We start from the raw sequence: 19700 nt of genomic DNA, 5'->3' as shown, positions 1-19700 counted from the left end.
AAAGTATTTTAATTTTTTTTTTTACTTTAAATATCAATAAAATATAATTTTATATTAGAACTTTTCTATTCTTAATTTTAAATGTTCAGTCATTTTTATTTTCAAAAACTGAAAATTAAAAATTAAAAATGATTGACAGTTGTAAGTGAAGGAACGGACGGTGACAACATAGGAATAGGCATGTCATTTACTACGAAGGAGGAATATGTGGAATATTTACTACTCATTAGCTCATATCTTTATGGTTTCAAATTCGTTAGTTCGGAATGGTATAAGTTCTGATTTTTCAAGTAACCTGGGATGTAAGATTGACACCTAAGCACTTCCTTTCACTATTCAGAAAATAAATTCGTATAACTTCTTAGCTCCTTTGAATTTAAAATTTCCATTATAGACAATGTACATAATGAAAGACTTCTATAAAGTCCTAGTTATAGAGCATTATGCTAGTTACATTTTAGTCTAAATTCGACTTTTTATCCAGTTTTAGAAATTAATTTATCAATTCAGTTGATTAGCGAAGCATTTTATATATTACTCATGTTTTATGATATTATACATTAAGATAAATTGATGTACACATTTCCAGCATGCCGATATATATGTTCTGACATTACAATCACTAAAGTTTAAATTATAAAATGCAGTTAATTGTTATTAAGAGAGTTCACTTTTCATTTGGGTTATTGAACCATTGTCTAATTTCAAAGGAATGAAAACAAAATTTGCCAGAACCAAAAATGAATTAAATATCATTTGCTTTTATATATTTTTAAAAATTATCTATCCTTAATTCATGAAATTTTCTATTGGTTAAGAAAAGTTTTTAAGTGATTCTTATTAATTTGTGTTATAACCGGGCCATTTGGCGCATTGTTGTAACGACTGGGAACAAGCGAACTTTCTGTTGATACTGAACTCTCCTTGTTATTCCGAAACTTATGCAATGTTTATGTTTACATCGTGATAATGATTTTTAACAGTTTACGATAATTCTATATGTTAACAGTTTTACGTAATGACTTGACCTAATTCCTAATCTTTAGAATCTTTTTTTTTTTATAAATATGTTATGATAGATTAAAATACCTTTAATATTAAATTCAAACTACGAGAAACTCTTCATTATTTCAACTTTTTCCGGTTATTGTAAGGTAGCTCTTTTATATAATCCCACTATGTATTCGTTAGAATTGTTTTTTTTTTGTTTTTTTTTTGTTTTGTTTTTTCCTTGAGGGCAGATGAATGGATGATAATTAAACCTTTTAAGATATTTGAATAACTTATTGTTTAAATTTCATTGTTAAAAAAAAATCTGGATTTCACGAGGAATAAAAGCTAGTATTTTTTCACTGCATGATAATTTATTTAAATAAAATATTTTCTCAAATTTTATTTTGAAGGATACGATTACAGATTTTTGTAAACTTATTTCTTTTTAACTTTACAACTAATGAGTTATTTTTTATTACCATATTTAAATTTACTTGTTATAAAAAAATTTTTATTTTGTTAGTTTTGTGAATTTTTATTTTCTTTCTGTTTATATCCAAAAGATTTAAAGTTATATGTATGGTAATTTGGAGCTTTGTATTAATCATGTATGAATTTGTATTTCATTAAATAATACCTAATGGCTATGCCTTAAACCATATCCTAATTGCTTAAAATGTTCTGCTATTTTACTATAATTTCAGTACATTACATAGCAATCAGAACATCATTATGGGCATATTATAACAATATCTTGTGCTAATAGAGGAAACTACCATTTAAATGTGATCAATTTTATTTTATTTTTATCTTAATATTTTAGTAGATCAGTTTTTTTTAATTAAACTCTACAAATTGAGTTTATTAGTTTGTCAAAATAGCTTTGAATCTTTTATTTATAGATAAATACATTTTTTATGGAATTTCTTCATGTTGCATAACAGTATATGTTTTCTTAAGTTTCAGCATGCACTGTTTGTTTTATTATTTATTAGCATTTTGTTTATTTTTATTATTTATTTCAGCATACATATTTCACTTATTAATTTATAATATATTTATCTATTTTTTAGTTTCTTCTATGTAACATTCTCCTTTAGTCTTTTATATAATATTTATCTTCTTATTAAAATGCTAAGTATTTAGTAAAAATTTATTTTCTAGCAGAAACAGAAGATAAAAATAATCTGTTTACCTTTCAAATTATTAAGATAAACGTTTTTTTTTTATAGTTTTTTTTTTTTTTTAAATTAAGATTTTTAGGTTTTTCTTGAAAGGTCATCTGCTTATTTTAAATATTTATTTTTTAAATATCTGTTGTTAAAATAAAGTATTCTCAGTATTAGTGTGTTAATCACATGCCCTTGACAATCTCTTGGCTTAATAAAAAATGCTCTGTTTATCTTTCTAAATATTATAATAAAAGAAATTTTTATATACTTTTTTTAAAATTAAGATTGTTAGGTTTTTGTGTGAAAAGTTATCAACAGATTTTAAGTCTGATTTAAAAAATTTTTTTTTTTAAATCTTTGTTAAATTGTGTGTTAATTATATGCCCTTGGCAATCTTTTGGCTTAATTTCATATCATTGAGATTTGGGCTTAATCCATGTATTTGAAAAATATAGTCAATAGACTATTTTTTCTGCATTTAGCCTCTGGTTGCAATATACATGATATTTTTAATGATTAACTGTTGAAGGTAGTAATGCCCAACTACCATATTTTCTTATATGATGTATTAAAAATTAAATATAAGTTTTGTTCATGAAAAATAGATGTAAAAACATCTAAAAGCATTTAATAATATCAAACAAATATTAATTGAAAACATACTTTTTTTAAAACAACATTAAATATGAAATGTATGTGGATTTCTCTTCTATCATAAAACTTCCAAGATTTAATTCCACTCATTTAACTGAATTTGAACCTCAGAACTAAATTTACTTGAACTGTGCCATTCTTTGATGGAATATTGTTAATATGTCAATGTGTTAATTCATCATGTACCTTTTCAAGTTTTTAAAATATACTTGTTTTGTTCAAATTGAGGTTTTATTAATTATGTTTTCATTTTCCAGACAAAATGCAGGATACTTTCAATATTCAGGGATATTTGATACAACTGAAAACCTATATCAATGGTCTGTGCAAAGGGAAAGAACCTTGGGAAATTATACTCATTACCTTTTTGACTACTTTTCTTATTTATTTTGTGAATAGATTTATTTCAAATTTTCTTGGTATGTACTTTATTATATTTTTTTATGTCTTATTGAGTAATTTTATTAATATTTTGTTTTTATATTAATAATTTGAAACTATAAATTGTATGATTTTCCATAAGTTGTATATAAAACTATAAATGGTTTATATTTCTTGTATATAACATTTCTATTTATTTTTAACTAGCTTCTTCTTGAAATCAACTAATTCACTAGGATTTTTATTTCTAAAATTTCTAATTAAATTTTCAATGTAATTTGATTTGAATGGCTTCCTTAGCAAAGTACTTTTTTTTTTACTTCAAATTTTGACATGTAACATATATTATTTTAGAAGTCTTGGTCTATTCTGTTTGTTATGTTAATTTTAATTAATTAAAAAATTTTTTAAACTCATTCTGAGGTGCACATTTTTATACTCTGAAATGTAACTTTGCTAAATTTGGTAGTCACATGTCTAACAATAAGAACAATAACGAAAGCTTCTTGATTAATCATGACACTTGGATAAATAGTCTTGACAATGAAACATGAAATGATGTTTAATGAAAGTTAAATGAAATCATTGCACATAAATAGATTTTATTTTTAATTCCATTAATCATAGTATTGAGTTATGAAATTTTGTATTTAAAATAAAAAGTGTTTTTATTTCATAGAGTTCTTTATATAAGGCTTTTAGAAATACTTCATTATTAAAAGTTCATACAATTACTCATAACTCTCAATAGACTGTAAATTCATTATTACTGACTAGAAAACTTGACTTTTCAAATAAAAAATTTTTGATGGGATTTTAATTCCATTCCAAGGTGCTGTTGACTATCAAGTTAGCACACTTAACTAGATCAGAAAATTATGCATAAAATCATAAATTTGGCTAAAAATAATATTTGAAATTATATATTATGCTAAATTTTTCTTTAGAATAAAAATGTAAAAAATTAATTTACATAATAAACTATTAAACAAAAGAAATAATTTTTCAATTATATATCATAAGAGTAAATAAAGGCCAAGTAGTTTCTTTCATCACAATTGCAGTTTTTATCAGTTTGATCCATTAAATTATGGTTTTACAATTTAATATTATTTTTTATTATGATTGTTCTTACATAGATGTGTTTGAGTATGGCATTAAATCAATTCTTAATAAAAAAAAATTATTTTTAAGCTAGATTTGGTATTTTTTGTAAAAATTATATTAAAGGGAGTAGAAATTTTTATACTAATAAAAAATGCAATTGCTCTAAATGTATATAAAAATCAAACCATTTTGTCACAGATTAGAATTATTTAAAAGGTTTTGTGTCATGTAAATAAAATTTTTTATTCTTAAGATTTTTTTAAAAAATTTTAAAGCAAGTTTTACAAAAACGTCATTTAATAATTTTAATTTTGCTTGATAATTTGTCTTCTTGAAGTGAAAGCTATAACTTTTCAGTTTGTTTTTATAATTTATTCAACCATGTGGATGTAGTTTATAGGTTTTCGAATTTCTAATTTAAAATGTGCTTTTATTATTTACTTTTTAAATGTTCCTGTTTTTGCTTTTTTCCGAAATATGAAAACGGGTGGGAAAAAATTTGTTTTCCATCAAAAAAAGATTTTGAATATAATACATTTCACATATTTTTTTTCCCCTTGTTATCCAGTTGTTGTGATTTTTCATTTACTAAGCTGAGAATAAAGCTGTATTTTATTTAGGGGTTCTGATCTGTAAATTCTGTCCTCAAGAGGTGACAATAATTTTATTGGAATTGTAAAAAAAAACTCATATTCTATTTTTTACTTGGAGTTTTCAACATTTGTAACGAAGACTAGTTTGAAATTTTAATTTATTTAATACATTTCATTATAAGTTTTACCTAAAGAACCATTTTTATGTAATTTATTATCAATTAATGACTTTTTGTTTTGTTTCCCTATTTTGGTATTACAGCAAAGTTTTATGGAAAAAAAAGTCATTAGTTGGGAAAAAAGTTAAGAAGTCCACTTTAATTCATTTTTTAATTAATTTCTCCAGCTTTGCTTCATTTTTTAGCAAATTGTTTTAATTGAAATTGAAATACTCATTTTGTAAATTCTGAAATTATTCAAATGTGAATTTGCTTTAGATGATGGGATTACTGCTACATTCTGGTACTACTTCCGAAAAGTACCCTTCATCAAGCAGACAGTGGAGAAGAAAATAAAATCAACTACTGATGAAATTGAGAAAGAACTTTTGAAGGGAATGGAAAATAAAATATTTCTACAAAGCTTGCCAAAAAAATCTTGGAATATGGTCAGTAATGATTAAATGTTATATGTTTAATTTTTAAAAGTAAAAGCATTTTTATGTATTGTGTAATTATAGATGCATTCAAATTTAGAGAAATTATGGATATTTATTCCAATGTGCTATAAATTTTAATTTGTTTTAAATTTAATGTATCTTATTTATTTGTATGAAAAATACAGTCTTTTTAAGTATTTTTAATATCAAAAACTGCTAAAATTGCAAAGAATAACTTTAGATTCTTCATTCTTCAAAGAATTTACCTGATATAAAAATTTGTTCATTTACATTTTCTTCTTAATATAATATTCTATGAACTAAAATTTAATATGAAATTAGCTTAGTTCCTTTGCCAAAAGAAAAAGAAACTGCAGTTTTCCCTTTTCTTTAAATTACAAATCATTTTTATTTGCTTATCTTGATATAATTTGGTGCAGAAATTTTTATTAATATTTGTAGTGCAGTTGAAATATTGATAGCCGCTTAATTGGTATAACTTTTTGATTAGTTGATTATTAAATAAATGTTTTACTGAATATTGTTGATATAAAATCATTATAAAAATCTGTATATGAACATTGAAAAAATTATTTAATGTTATAACTGTGTGTATATATATATATATATATATATATATATATATATATTTGGAAATTTACTGGAAAAAATATATAAAAAAAATAACTTTCAAAGAATATATCTATAATCAATAAATAATAATGGTTTATATATATATTGTAATTTAGTTCAACTGAAATTTGTAAAAGTCTGCTTGAAAGATTCAGTAAAAGTTAATCTACAGGTCTTTTATGTAACTTTTCAATGATTTTTGGAAATGCTAAATCACGAAGCCTATTACAAAAATAAATGCTATTATTCAAATATTTTCTGAATCAAAATTATGTTTTGATTTGCAGAATGAAATCCTGAAAGAAATTGATAATTATATATCTTTTGGCAAATTTTCATGGAATGATGGCTATGTGTCTGGAACTTTCTATCCTGGTAATGACGAGACTCTTGAGGATCTGATGCAACAGGTATACAGGAAGACTGCCTATACCAATCCTCTTCACACAGATGTCTTTCCTGGAATCAGAATCATGGAGGCAGAAATTGTCCACATAGTGTCTGCTCTTTTTAATGCTCCAGAGGGTATTGGAACTGTAAGTTATACATTTACTTATACCAGAGTTTCTTAAACTATAAATTATAACATATGAGAAGATCCCCCCCCCCAAAAAAAAAATTATTGGGATTCTGAAAAGTGTAATACATTTTTTTTCCCTCTTCAACATTTGTAAGTTAAGAAAAGGAAATAATCATCTTGTGTTTAAAATCTTGTATTTTGTATTGCATTTAAGAATTTTAATAAATAAGTTTAAAAATTATTAATAAATTGTTCAATGAACAAACAATGCCATTGTATAGATGTAACATGAATAATAAGTGATTTATCATTGTTATGATGAATTGCTGAAAATTACAAATTTAAAAAAATCATGTTAAAGTATGAATTTATATTAAATCTGTTGTAATCTAATGCTATATTAACAACTCACTGTATGTAAATAATACATTACAGTTTGACAAGTTTACCATACCCATCTTACATAATACGATTATACATGTGATTAACTCTGTCTTTGAATATAAAATAGTTTGTGTTATTTCTGATTTAGTGTTAATGTTTAACTAATGTTATTCCTGCTATTTTTTATTTAAATAAAAAGAACTGACATCCATATCCATTAAATCATTTTCAAGTTATAATTTTCAAACATCAATTTTTCGTGTTATAGTATTTTTTATTCTATTTCTGCATAGTGAAAACTTTTTGTAATATCAACACATTTTGATGAAAGTTAGAACTATATTGATGGAAATATTTTTTATTACAAAATTTATTATTTGATACTAATAGGATCAAGCTGATTTAGAATTGATGAGAAGAGAGGAATATATTGTTTTTCTTGAAAACTCTTACATTTTAATAATAATTTTCTTTTTGATTTAAAGTATTTTCATCTTGGTCCTTTCAAAAGCTTTAAAATTTTATTTTGAAATGTAGCTTAGAATCTAATATAAAATATACGAAATCCTAGTTGCATAAGACAAAATCTCATCATTTGAAGAGATAAACATTTCAAGGGTTCTTCATTTCTTCGATAGCATATGTTGTCCTCCAGATGCAAAGAATTGAGATATGGCTGTTTTTCTTAGAAAATCATTATTATTTTTATTTGTTTTTTTAGTTTCATGATTTTCATAAGAAATTTATTATTTGGTATAGAAAATATCAAATATATTATATTTAATAAAAGATATGCATTTTGAATCCAATTTATTATTATTATTATATATTTTTTATCATTCCTTCTTGAATTTTAAAATAACATGGATTTCTTCTATTCTAAATTTGCATTTTTACAGAATTTTTTATAAATCTTTGCAGTGGAATTTTTAAAAAAAGATAACTGCTTAAATGATATGATTTTTTTGTAATATATAGTAATTATGGAATCAATTTAAAGAAATGTCTTTGTATGATTTTGTTAGTTTTTAATAGCTCTTTATTCTTTTTCATTGTTTTAATTAAAAAGAAGGATATATAAAACTACCTTGTTTATTATTAAAAAAATCTTTAATATTTCATCTTTAAATAATAAAGTGATATTAAACAGTGGTTTTATAGGGATATTAAATATCCAGTAAATAATTTTGAAATTAAAAATTAAAATCTGGATTTGTTCTTTTTTATTCCTGCATTTATATTAGTTTCAAATCTTTTCATTTCACTTTTATGTCTAGGTCACAACAGGAGGCACTGAAAGTATTTTTCTTGTTTGCAAAGCATATAGAGATTATGCTAGAAATGAGAAAGGCATTAAGGAACCTAATATGTAAGCAATAATTACATTTATCAAAATGTTGCCTGTCATTTTTATGTGTAATAGGAAACACAAACGAAAAATTATGAATCTAGTGTTTTATTTTAGTATTTATCAATGTTTATTTCTATATATAAAAGCAAATTTCAAGTTATTTAATAACTTTTAAATATATTTTCAGGGTAATACCTGTTACAGCTCATGCAGCTTTTGACAAGGTATGATATGTATTGTGTTTATGATACCACATAAATTTGCTTGTAAACTTTTATAATTCTTTCCAGAATATTCAGTGTTCTCTGAAAATCAATATATTTTTAGAACTTCATTAAACCTATTTATTTAATTTACTTAAAAAAGAATCTTTGTATATTTTGAATAATCACTTTCATTGCATGAACTACTAATTTCTGATTATTTTGAACTATGTTTTACCAGTTAAAAATTAAATTTTTTCCTTCTGGAATCTTTTTTTTTTTTTTTTTTTTTTGTGTGTGTGTGTGTGTGTGTGTGTGTGTGTGTGTGTGTGTGTGTGTGTGTGTGTGTGTGTGTGCAGTTTAATTAACAATTCATAATATTGGCAAGCAGTAACACTCTACATATACTTTTTTTTTTTTTTTTTTTTTGCTAAATCTTTTAATGCTAAAATTCATTCAAAAACCTTGCTAAGGAGTATCAGTACAATAATATTGTTACAATATTACTAGTAATAGTTACTAACAGTAGCTACAATTACTGAAGTAAATACTGAATGGATGTACTTTACTATGTATATTAATCTATGTTATAATTTTTAATTCCATTTAATATTAATTCATTCTGACGATTTTTTATCACAATAAGAAATTTAGTACTCAATTTTTGAGAAATATTTTATATCTAAATAAGCATAATTAGTCATGAAAAGATATTTTTACTTCAATAATATTGAAATTCTATTTTGAAAAAAGTTTCTAAAAAAATTTAATTTTTTTTAACACTGAAAATTCTTTTAGCTACCACTATATATTTTTTTCCTATTAATCAGAATATTAATTGAAAAAAAAACACAACTATTATGATATTTATTTATTTATGTTTCTTTATGTATACTCTTTTTCTTTATGTATATTCAATACATTATCTATAAATTAAAATTCTACATTACAATTTATTGATTTTTTTTAATTAATTTTATAGGCTGCACAGCTCTTAAAAATTAGGGTTAAGCATGTCAAGCATGATCCTGATACTATGAAAGTTAATATTCGCGCAATGAGAAAAGCAATTGATGGAAATACGTGTATGGTAAATATGTATTTATGATTGATTATTTTAAATTAATAAATGCTTTAAATATTTCAAAGTTAGTGCAGTAGATATTAGTTCTTATTTGTCTGTGTTATTAAGTTTTTTAATGGCTCCCATTTTTTTCTTATTTTAGCTTGTGGGATCAGCACCTGCATTTCCTCATGGTTGCATAGATGACATTGAAGAAATTGGAAAGGCAAGCATGCTTAGTTTTATACTTGTTATAGTTTGTTCGAATGTTTGTTTGTTTTTTCATTATTTTCAAGTGTAACATGACTTTTTTAAAAGGATATCATACTATATGGTTTCATAAAATAATTTAGGACTAGTTTCCTGAATAATTCTGAACCCTGTCTTTATTATGTAATGATGAAAATTATTAATTTCTTTTTTTACAAATTTATTTTTGTGCTTCATTAGATGACTTTTAGAAATGAAATAGTATCATGATTTAGAATATTTCAATAAAATTAGTGTCCAGCTGTTAATAAAAAATGATTTATTATTCATGCTTTTTTTTTCATAGTTTATTCTTTGACTACTAAATCTTCTTTAAAAATGTTGAATTTTAAAATATAAATAAATATCATATCTCTTACACATGCCAAGAATATTCTGCCAGCAATTTTTTATGCAAAAATAAATGTTTTGTAATTGTTATGTAAATTATATCCTACCAATAAACCTGTGCAAAACCTTGTGTGTTTAGACAACACTTTCTTTTTTTTTTAATTAATTTTTTGCTGTGTTGTTAAAATCTACCTCTGTGGAGTGTGAATATATAATAAAGGCAATATAATGATGCGAGTTCCTTTTTTTTTCTTTTTTTTTTTTCTTGACAATTTATAGAAAAATATTGCCATAGTGTTTCTTATAAAGACTACATAGAATTTTTCATATGAAAGTACAGCATCACAATTTATTGGATTTTTCATGGCTACCAAGATGATTTATGTTGTTCTTGAACTGTTAATCTCAACTTGGAATGTGCCATGGAGAAAAATATAAGGATTGTAAAAAGATTTTGTAGGCCTTTTGAATTTCAGATTTTTTAACATTGGTATGCATAATTTCAAAACTTTCTTGGCATGTTCGAAAAATAGGTTCCAAGTTCATTAAGTGTTGCTTTCTATTTTAGAAGATTAATCAATTAATTCTTTGGTGTGTTATATATTTACCAATTTTGAAATCATTTCCAAATTTTTCTGAAGGAAATGATATTATGAATATTATCCTAATCTTAAAGAGTTATGGGAGGAAACTGTTTGAGATGCCCTGTTAACAAATAATACAGTATAAGTACAAATAATACAGCTTGACTGTATATGAAATTAGTAGCTGCTTAAAAATAATTTAGCTTGGATATGTTTCTTTAGTTGGGTCAAAAGTATGATATACCTGTGCATGTGGATTGTTGCCTTGGAGGATTTCTGGTGCCTTTCATGAGAAAAGCAGGATTCCAGTTGCCACCCTTTGACTTCTCTGTGAAAGGAGTTACAAGTATCTCATGTGATACTCACAAGGTGAGATTCATTATGTTTAATTTTAAATTTAGTAAAATATAAATGTGTTGTTATAAAGTCACATCTTTGTTATTTGCATCTATATTATTTAATAGGGCAGGAAATTTATATTGCATCGTCCCCTACATGGATAATTTATTTCATCTTTAAACTTGGATTCCCATACTTTAAAATTCTACACATTGAAAAGATACATTGAATATATGCTGGACTTGTTTCAGGAATATTGAAATATTTAATATTCAATAAAATTGCAGCTTCTGTATGTGGAATAAAATTTTCACTTATTAAACAAAAATTTTCCAAACATTTCTGTAATGCTGTCCATACATCTAATTTGAATTCATTTGTTTGCCACCAATAGGATTGATTCAAACCATTTTAGTTATCATTACATCAGATAATTTTTATAGGGCACCAATTTGGTGTCACCAGCATTTGTCTAATAGTTTTTGCAAGATACCAACGTTTTAACCTGGATTACATAACATTAAATTTTTTTTTTTTTAAAGTGCATAAGTAGAATTTGTTAAAATAATATGTGGTTGTACTTTTGGAGCTGATTTCGTAATCTTAAATTGTGAAAGAAACAATTGCGGAAAAATCTTGGTAACATATTTTACTCTGAGTTTCTCCTTTATGAATCCTTTACTAAATTGGAGCAAGGGCTTTACTTAAAAATTAGTTCTCATAGTGAAATATGAGATAATCATGGTCCAAATAAAAGTCTTTAGCCCTAAAAGAGGTGTCCAGCTCTATATAAAACATAGAAAGCAGCATAAAAAATATATAAAGTTTTAACAAGTTTGTATAATTTCAAAATGTTTTGAAAAATCGTGATTTTTTGTTAATTTTTTTGAAAATGATAGAGATGATTGAAAATAATTTAAATCCTTAAAATTTGACAAGTTATTGAAATGGATAACAATGATGAAAACACACTGTTCTTCTTTAACATTTATAAAAGTAATTATATCTTATTTGTTTTGTAAAAAAAAATGGTGAAAATTTTATAATATGCATTGCTGCATATTGGAGTTTCTATTATCAAAGTTTTCCCTGGAACTCTTCAAGCTCAATATATAGAAATTCAATTATATTTGCTAAAGAATGCTGTTGATGAAAGATCATTTAAGAATGACATATTTCAGGGGGGGGGAGGAAACAGAATATTGTAGTTTTGGTTTTCATATTACTTCATTTGATCTTGCTGTACTGTTAAAGATTCAGAAAAATGGATTTTCTGAGCATACCTTTGGGAGTGACTTGTGGCAATTGAATAAACCTGGTTATGGTACAAAGCTGCATTTTGTTACTTGAAAACATATCCCCTGTTTATAAAGACTTTGCTTATGTATTGTAGAAGTGTTGATGATGAATGCCGAGAAATTTGAGTATAAGCATAGCACTAATGTTAGCAAAAGTTAAGCTAAGTTTTACCATTGGCATAAGGATTCTTATTTCCTCTATCTGACCTAGTGTTAATTTAGGTGGTCAAATGAGATTGCTTACTGTGTTGCTAATTCTTAATCAAGATTAAAATTTTTTGTCTAGATTTGCATTATGCTCAGGTTATCGACTATTAGTGTAATCTGTAAAAGCTCTGATTAGTCAAGAATAAAAGTATTGTATTGTTTTATTCCAGCAAACATGTTTTTCAAAGTGAGCTATCTAATATCGCAGAATAATTTTTACATTATTAAATATTTAAATTTTTTTACCTGTACTCAAGATCTGAAATAAAGAAGTAGCATTTAATTTTTTTAATAAACTTCTGATCAAATCATTAATATATAAGTAATATATATTAATGATTTAAGTTCAGAATTTCAGTTCTTTGTTTTAATCAGTAAGTTTTTTTAGCACCCTTTATGCTGTATCATAATAGTTTCTTTCATTATTTACTGTTTTGAAATTTTAATTCATGCAAATGTTAAGCTATGTCATAATAACTTCATCAACTAATTTTAGCTTCAATGGTCCTACTATTTAAAAAAGTTTTATATTTACAAAAGTTTAGTTCTTTGTAGATAGGCTAAAATTCTAAACTCTTAGATATTCCTAAAATTTTTTATTGTTTGAGATGTTGTCAAAAATTAATTAATTACTTTTATTGAAAATAATTATTTTTTATATCATTGTAATATCGCATTTCAATTTTCTCAGAGAATAAATATTAAAAAATATCAAACTGTTTTTAAAGTAATGAGTTTTATAATTAAATACTTGTATGACTTGTTTGAATATATATAGAATTTTGTATTCTCATTAGTATGACTCACATTTAAGATTTATTATACTTTTATTTTAGTATGCATTTGCTCCCAAAGGTACTTCAGTTATTTTATACAAGTATAAGATGCATCGACATTATCAATTTTCGGTCACAACTGATTGGCCTGGAGGTATTTATGGAACACCAAATCTTTCAGGTATATATTAAATTTTTGTTTTTATATTTAAATATGATCTTAAAATTTTATTATTATAATTAAACTTGGAGGAAATTGTTTATAAAAATTATAACTTTCATTTTATATTATACAGGCAGTCGATCTGGAGGTCTGATTGCAACTTGTTGGGCATCATTACTCTATCATGGTGAAGCAGGATATGTGGAAGCCACTAAGAAAATTATATCTGCAACCAGATACATTGAAAAAGGGTATGTATTCTAAATTTATAAACTTCTATATCTTCTATAAATTATTCTCAAACTTTTAAGTTGCTGAGTTTTGTATTAATATATTTAAAAATATTCACTGAGTAGCAATTTTATTTCATTTATTATATATTAATACATATCTCATCTTATTTTTAATTTTTTTGAAAATCAAAATTGAAGAAAAAAAATTATTGAAAACTTGAATAATTTTATGATTACATAATCATAATTTAACAAATACATTCTTAAATTATGAAGAAAAAAGCTGCTTCATTAAATTCTTTGAAATTTCTTCTGAAAAATTAAATTCATTATTTTATTTTTTCCACAGCTTTTAATACTTCATATTCTATATCTGTCATTTTTAATTGTCTCTTTTTAATATCCTTCTATATTTTTTGAAAACATCTGCTTCATTACAGTAAAAATATTTGTTTAAAATGTTTGAAGAAATATATGGGTATTAATTATTTGTTTTCAACTGTACTGTCTGTTCTTGTCATTCCTTTAAATATCATCAGTTAATTAAATATGTATTGCATAATGTCTATTGTTCATTAAATAATCACTTATTTTCTTCTAATATCAATTTTTTTTCAGCTTCTGGAAATTATTGCTGAATTCAGTGCTTGAGAAATATTTTTGACTTTTTAATAAAAAAAATAGTCTAGCAAATACTAAATTAATTTTTTTTTAAGTTTTGCAAGACTTACAATTAGAAGGAAACTGATAATTTAAACAACATTCACAGAGATGTTTATTTTAAATGCTAAAGATTGTTTTCTGAATAAATTTTCTTATTTAGGCTGAAGGAGATTGATGGAATATTTGTGTTTGGTCAACCCAATGTAAGTGTCATTGCAATTGGTTCCAATCACTTTGATGTGTATCGTCTGAGCAGTGCCTTGACAGAAAAGGGTTGGAATTTGAATCTTCTGCAGTTTCCTTCGGGATTCCACATCTGTGTCACAATGCAGCATACATATCCAGGAATTGCTGATAAATTTCTCTCTCATGTGAGAGAATGCACTGCTGAAATACTCAAAGATCCTGTATCTCGCACCACTGGGACTGTAAGTATCATCACTTTATGAACTTCTCTTCTTAAGAAAGGACTTTTTTAATCATTATTTTTTAATTCAAATAAAATCATGTTCATAAATTTTGGGTCCCAAAAGCATTCTAGTAACTGCTTTTGTCAGTTTTCCAAGGCAGCAAAAACAGTAACGAAATTCATCGTTGTTTTTAGCATTTAAGTTTTAAATATATATATTTTTGTGAAACTTTTTTTAATGGTTTTTTAAAAAAAGTGCCCCTTATTTTCTTATATTACCCTTATTATAATGTATTTAGATTTGATTAAAAATTATGTGGCTATATAATAATTGATACTTCAAGGTAGGGTCAAAAATAGGAAGGGGGGGGGATTTGAAGAATTTCTCTTCTGGTAGATGAAGTCATGCATTTGATAATTTTATGTAACATAATAAGAAAATAATACTTTTTAACTTTGAAAAAGTTAGCAAAATGTTTACAAAAAATTTTATATGGAAATTAGCAAATATTAATGGTTGCTTTTAAATGTAATTATTGGATGTGTATTTTAATGGAATAACATTCAGATATATGAAGAGTTGGAATCTGATAGGAATTATCTGATTAAAATCTTTATTTTAGTTCTTTTTGAATGTCAAATATGTAGTTTTGAAAGATATTCAAAAGTTTTGATGCTATTTTTTTTCTTATATTAAATACATTTCATATATTTAAAACAAAATTGAGTAAAATAGTTAGCTTTCAGGATTGCAATGGTTTGAAAATTATAAAGTTTTTTAAAAAATTAGTTTTTGATTAAAAGTAGAAAAATCTATTTTTTCATATTCTTTCATTATAATTTTATCTTATTAACTATGATAAAAGGGATTATTTTTTGCTTGATATTTTCAAAGTTTGAATAGTGTATTCTCACTTCGGAAAACATTTTGATTTTTTTTTACTGCTTTTTAATTCTATTCACTTCTTATCATCATTGCAATTTTTATTGCTTTTTATGTTGTGTGTGTGCTGAAATTTATTTTCTGCTTAACTATACTGTTGTCTGAATTATTTTAATTTTTATGCTATATTTTAGCAATATTTCCTATTATATTACGTTCTTTAATTCATTTTTACAGGAACATGAACTTATAACAATTAATGTTTGAAATACTTGTACACTTGGTATGAAAATATAAATCATAACTATTTGAAGAGAAAAAAAATATTATTTCCATTTTTGACTAAGCAACATTAAAAAACACACACACACACACACTACTTCTATGTGAAACCATTAATGTTTTGTATATAATTTAAGCCTTCTTTTTGTCCTATTATTTGGATTTTTATTCTTTTTTAGATCAGAAGGAAATTAGATGTCAAATGTTTATCAGTGTAATGGTTATTTGAGTGAAAAATATTAATACAATAAATATAAATAAACATAAAGAATGAATATAAGGGGAAAATGTATTAAAAGTATGACACAAACCTGTCTAGTAAGGCAATATTAATTACTTAATAGAATGAGCTTGCAGAGTACTTACCAATTGCATTTTAATAGTTTGTAATGAAACCATAATTGTGTTTCAATCCCCTTGATATTTACATATACTTGTTATATTAAAAAAATATTTATCTGTATAAATTTTAACTTTTAACCACAAATAATTAAAATGTTAATGAGTAGTGTATGCACTTTATATTGGAGATAAAATATGTAGGCCTTTGACGAATAAAAATTTCAGTATTTTAATTATTAATGCCTTAATAAAAAATTGAATTGAATTACTTGTACCTTTTTTTATTTTTATTTTCCTTGTTTATGAATAATTAATCTTTTTCAAATTTTTACATAAGCTTTCAGCATTTTGCTGGAATTTTGTTGTAAAATTTACAGCAAGAGGATTTGTCATGTACTTTTCACATATAATTATTTTTTAACTAATTTGATGAAAGAAGACTGAAATTAAATTCAGCAAATAACTAGTTAAATGGAATGAGCAAAATGATTAATGCATTATAATATAAAATTCTTGCTATCACTAATACATTTTGCTTTCATAGGCTGCTATTTATGGAATGGCTCAGCAAATTCCAGATCGTTCTTTGGTGGCTGAAATCGTGTGGGCTTATCTGGATGCTTGTTATAGCATCAAGAAGAATGAACCACTGCAAAATGGTACCATTGAAGAAAGGAAAAGTTGATTTGGCAACACATATTCTATGAATTTTGTATCTTTCAATTTACGGTACTGGATCTCGGCTTGTGTTTGATGTTTTTAACTGTGTCTGCATTGCTTATTGATGCGTTTTTTGAAAATGTTTTCATTTTGGATACTATATATATTTGGAATATATTTTTGCAAAATAATGTTTTTTATTAATGCACATTCTTTCACTGTAGTGAAATGATGTTACATATTAATGCGATTGAAAATGCCTGTGAGAGTTTAGCATTAAACTGAGGCAGTTGAACTGTGCATATTTTTGCCACTAGCAAATGTCTCTTATTAATTGAATATGGAGATTTATCACTAAATTGTGAAGTTAAATTTTGCATTTAATGCTATTAAAAATATCTTAGTGACTGTGAAAGCATATTAATTAATTGGAGCAATTAAATGCTATATATTTATGCTTTTAAAAAAGGTTATTGACTGTTGTAGGGCAATTTATTTCTTATCTAGGCTATTCATTCCATATATTCCAAAACATTTATATATGTTTCTGTTACTAAATATGAGCATTTACTCATATTGTTTGTTTTGCTGTATTAATTTCCTGTTTGTTTTCCTGTAATCTTGTTCACAGATCTAAATGTTCTATAATCGAAATTATTTAGCATATAATATATCAAATACATTAAAAATTTTTATAACATTTATTAAATTATAATGTTATAACATTTATTTCATTCCAGCATAACTTAAATAGGTAATTATTTTTAAAAATTTCAATATTTTTGTGAATTTAAATAAGAATTTACTTTTTGGTGTATAATTATAATAAATATTTCCCATACATTTTGATTTTTATTATTTATGTAACATTTAGATAAAAATATATCATAAATAACTACAAAAATGCCATATTATTTCATGTTGTTATAATGCAATATATGCTGAAAAATTTTGTAAAATGTTCTCAGATTTTAGACCTTATGTCATCAAAATATTGCTTAAAGTGATCAAACTGAAAGAAAAAAAAGTTAATGTGTTGAAGAATTTGTGAATATTCTGAAAAAAAAAAATGTGCATTTCTATATGTGCACAGTATAAATTGTAAACATGATACTTTGATATAAGTATCATGTTAATTATAGATTTCTTAATTAATTAGAAGATTAATTTCTGTGATAGAGATAATATTTTAAAATAATAACACATTAACTCAATTTTTTTTCTTTTGATTTTATTAGTCTTGGCAGTATATCAACAATATTGTCTGATGTAAAAGTAAAATTCTGCTTTTCTTCATTCAGCACATTTTTCGTAATCTTTTATTTGTAAAAAAAGACACTTTTAATATTTTTAAAATTTGAAATATAAATTATAAATATTGATATAGTTTAAGTAAAAAAATATTTGAGTTACCTAGAAAGGATTTGTACTGTAGCTTTTTGCTGGTGAGAATTAAAATTTTTTAATTTTTCTTTAAACAGATATATATAATATTGCTTTCTTTAAATTAAAAATAAATGAGCAGCATTATTTAATTATGTATAAACAGATTCAATGAAATTTAGCTATTAAGTTTTTTTATTGAAAGGCTTTGAATCATGGTACTACATGAATGTAATAAAATTCTGAATGATTAAAATGCTTTGAAAAATTCTCTATCCCACATTTGGTCATGACTTTCAGTTCAAGAAACCTTGGTTTTAATCTTAAAATATGGGTATAGCAACCTGGTGATTTCTAACTTTAAATCCTGGTGATCACATTAAGATTCAATTAAATTTCCTTTTAGTTTTATGAAATCACTTATAGGAATTGGATCTCTAGTGTCTACCTCTTTTTGTTTTTCATTTGAATTTGTTATTTGTTTGTGTGAACTTTTGATACTACATGCAATTGTATTTTAACAAATGTATATGAAAAATATTACATTCACATTAATAAATGATTCCATGCTTTAAAATTTTGCTTATCAGTGTTGTTTTATTTATTTTAAATTATTTCTTCAGGAACTGTATCTATATTGACAAATTTCGTAAAATTTCGTTTTGCACAAATTATAACTTCAATTTTATTGTTTTTCTAATACATTATATTTAATAGAATATTTTATTATATTTATTTAGTAGCTTACTTTCATCAGTTTTGTTTGCAGTCAAAGGATGTAGTAAGCACAGGATGGTAAAAATTAAAGTGCAAGTGTTTGAAGCATTTTAGAAGAAAACTATTTGGACTATGTTGAAAAAATTTGATATTTCTTTTATTTTCAGCATGGGAAAATGAATTACACAATAAAAAAAATTAGCTATTGTTTTCGATAGGTGACGCTATTTTATTAATAATAAGTTGTAAATTGAAATTATGCCATATTTTTCTTTATTAAAAAACTCTTATTATTGCTATATGCATTCAATATGTGAACCTTCGACACAAATCAACATGACCATATTAGCTCCTAAAGTTCCTCGGCGAATTTTTAGGATATGTCTTGTAATGCTTCCTTTTAAAGCAACAACAAAATTATATTTGCCTTTACAGACAAGGTCTTTTAAATATTCTCACGATCAGAAATTGCAAAGATTCTAATCAGATGTTCGGGGTGGTTAAGCATT

At 24.4% G+C, this 19700-nt stretch overlaps 1 protein-coding gene across 2 annotated transcripts; it reads left to right on the top strand.

Moving 5' to 3' along the window:
* The first annotated feature begins 226 nt into the window (after positions 1 to 226).
* LOC129966544 (sphingosine-1-phosphate lyase-like) lies at positions 227 to 19051 on the top strand. 2 transcript variants are annotated; one of them, XM_056080983.1, is made up of 13 exons: positions 227 to 302; positions 3077 to 3238; positions 5338 to 5507; positions 6419 to 6667; positions 8313 to 8404; positions 8574 to 8610; positions 9572 to 9679; positions 9816 to 9878; positions 11059 to 11205; positions 13517 to 13637; positions 13753 to 13870; positions 14676 to 14943; positions 16976 to 19051. In XM_056080983.1, the coding sequence occupies exons 1-13, from the start codon at positions 242 to 244 to the stop codon at positions 17114 to 17116; spliced, it is 1737 nt and encodes a 578-aa protein (XP_055936958.1). In that variant the 5' UTR covers positions 227 to 241; the 3' UTR covers positions 17117 to 19051. The 2 variants fall into 2 exon arrangements, with proteins under 2 accessions (XP_055936958.1, XP_055936959.1); XM_056080984.1 differs by lacking the exon at positions 227 to 302 and adding an exon at positions 937 to 1154.
* The last annotated feature ends 649 nt before the right edge of the window (positions 19052 to 19700 follow it).

Source organism: Argiope bruennichi, chromosome 4 (assembly GCF_947563725.1).
Source record: "Argiope bruennichi chromosome 4, qqArgBrue1.1, whole genome shotgun sequence".
NCBI classification, from domain to species: domain Eukaryota; kingdom Metazoa; phylum Arthropoda; class Arachnida; order Araneae; family Araneidae; genus Argiope; species Argiope bruennichi.
The sequence above is the reverse complement of the archived record's forward strand: the minus strand, read 5'-3'. Positions and strand labels throughout refer to the sequence as shown.

Coding starts and splice junctions, on each gene's coding strand:
- LOC129966544 (XM_056080983.1), top strand. CDS start 242: ATGGTTTCAAATTCGTTAGTTCGGAATGGTATAAGTTCTGATTTTTCA. Junction 303..3,076: donor TTTTTCAAGTAACCTGGGAT/GTAAGATTGACA, acceptor TTCATTTTCCAG/ACAAAATGCAGGATACTTTC. Junction 6,668..8,312: donor CTCCAGAGGGTATTGGAACT/GTAAGTTATACA, acceptor TTTTATGTCTAG/GTCACAACAGGAGGCACTGA.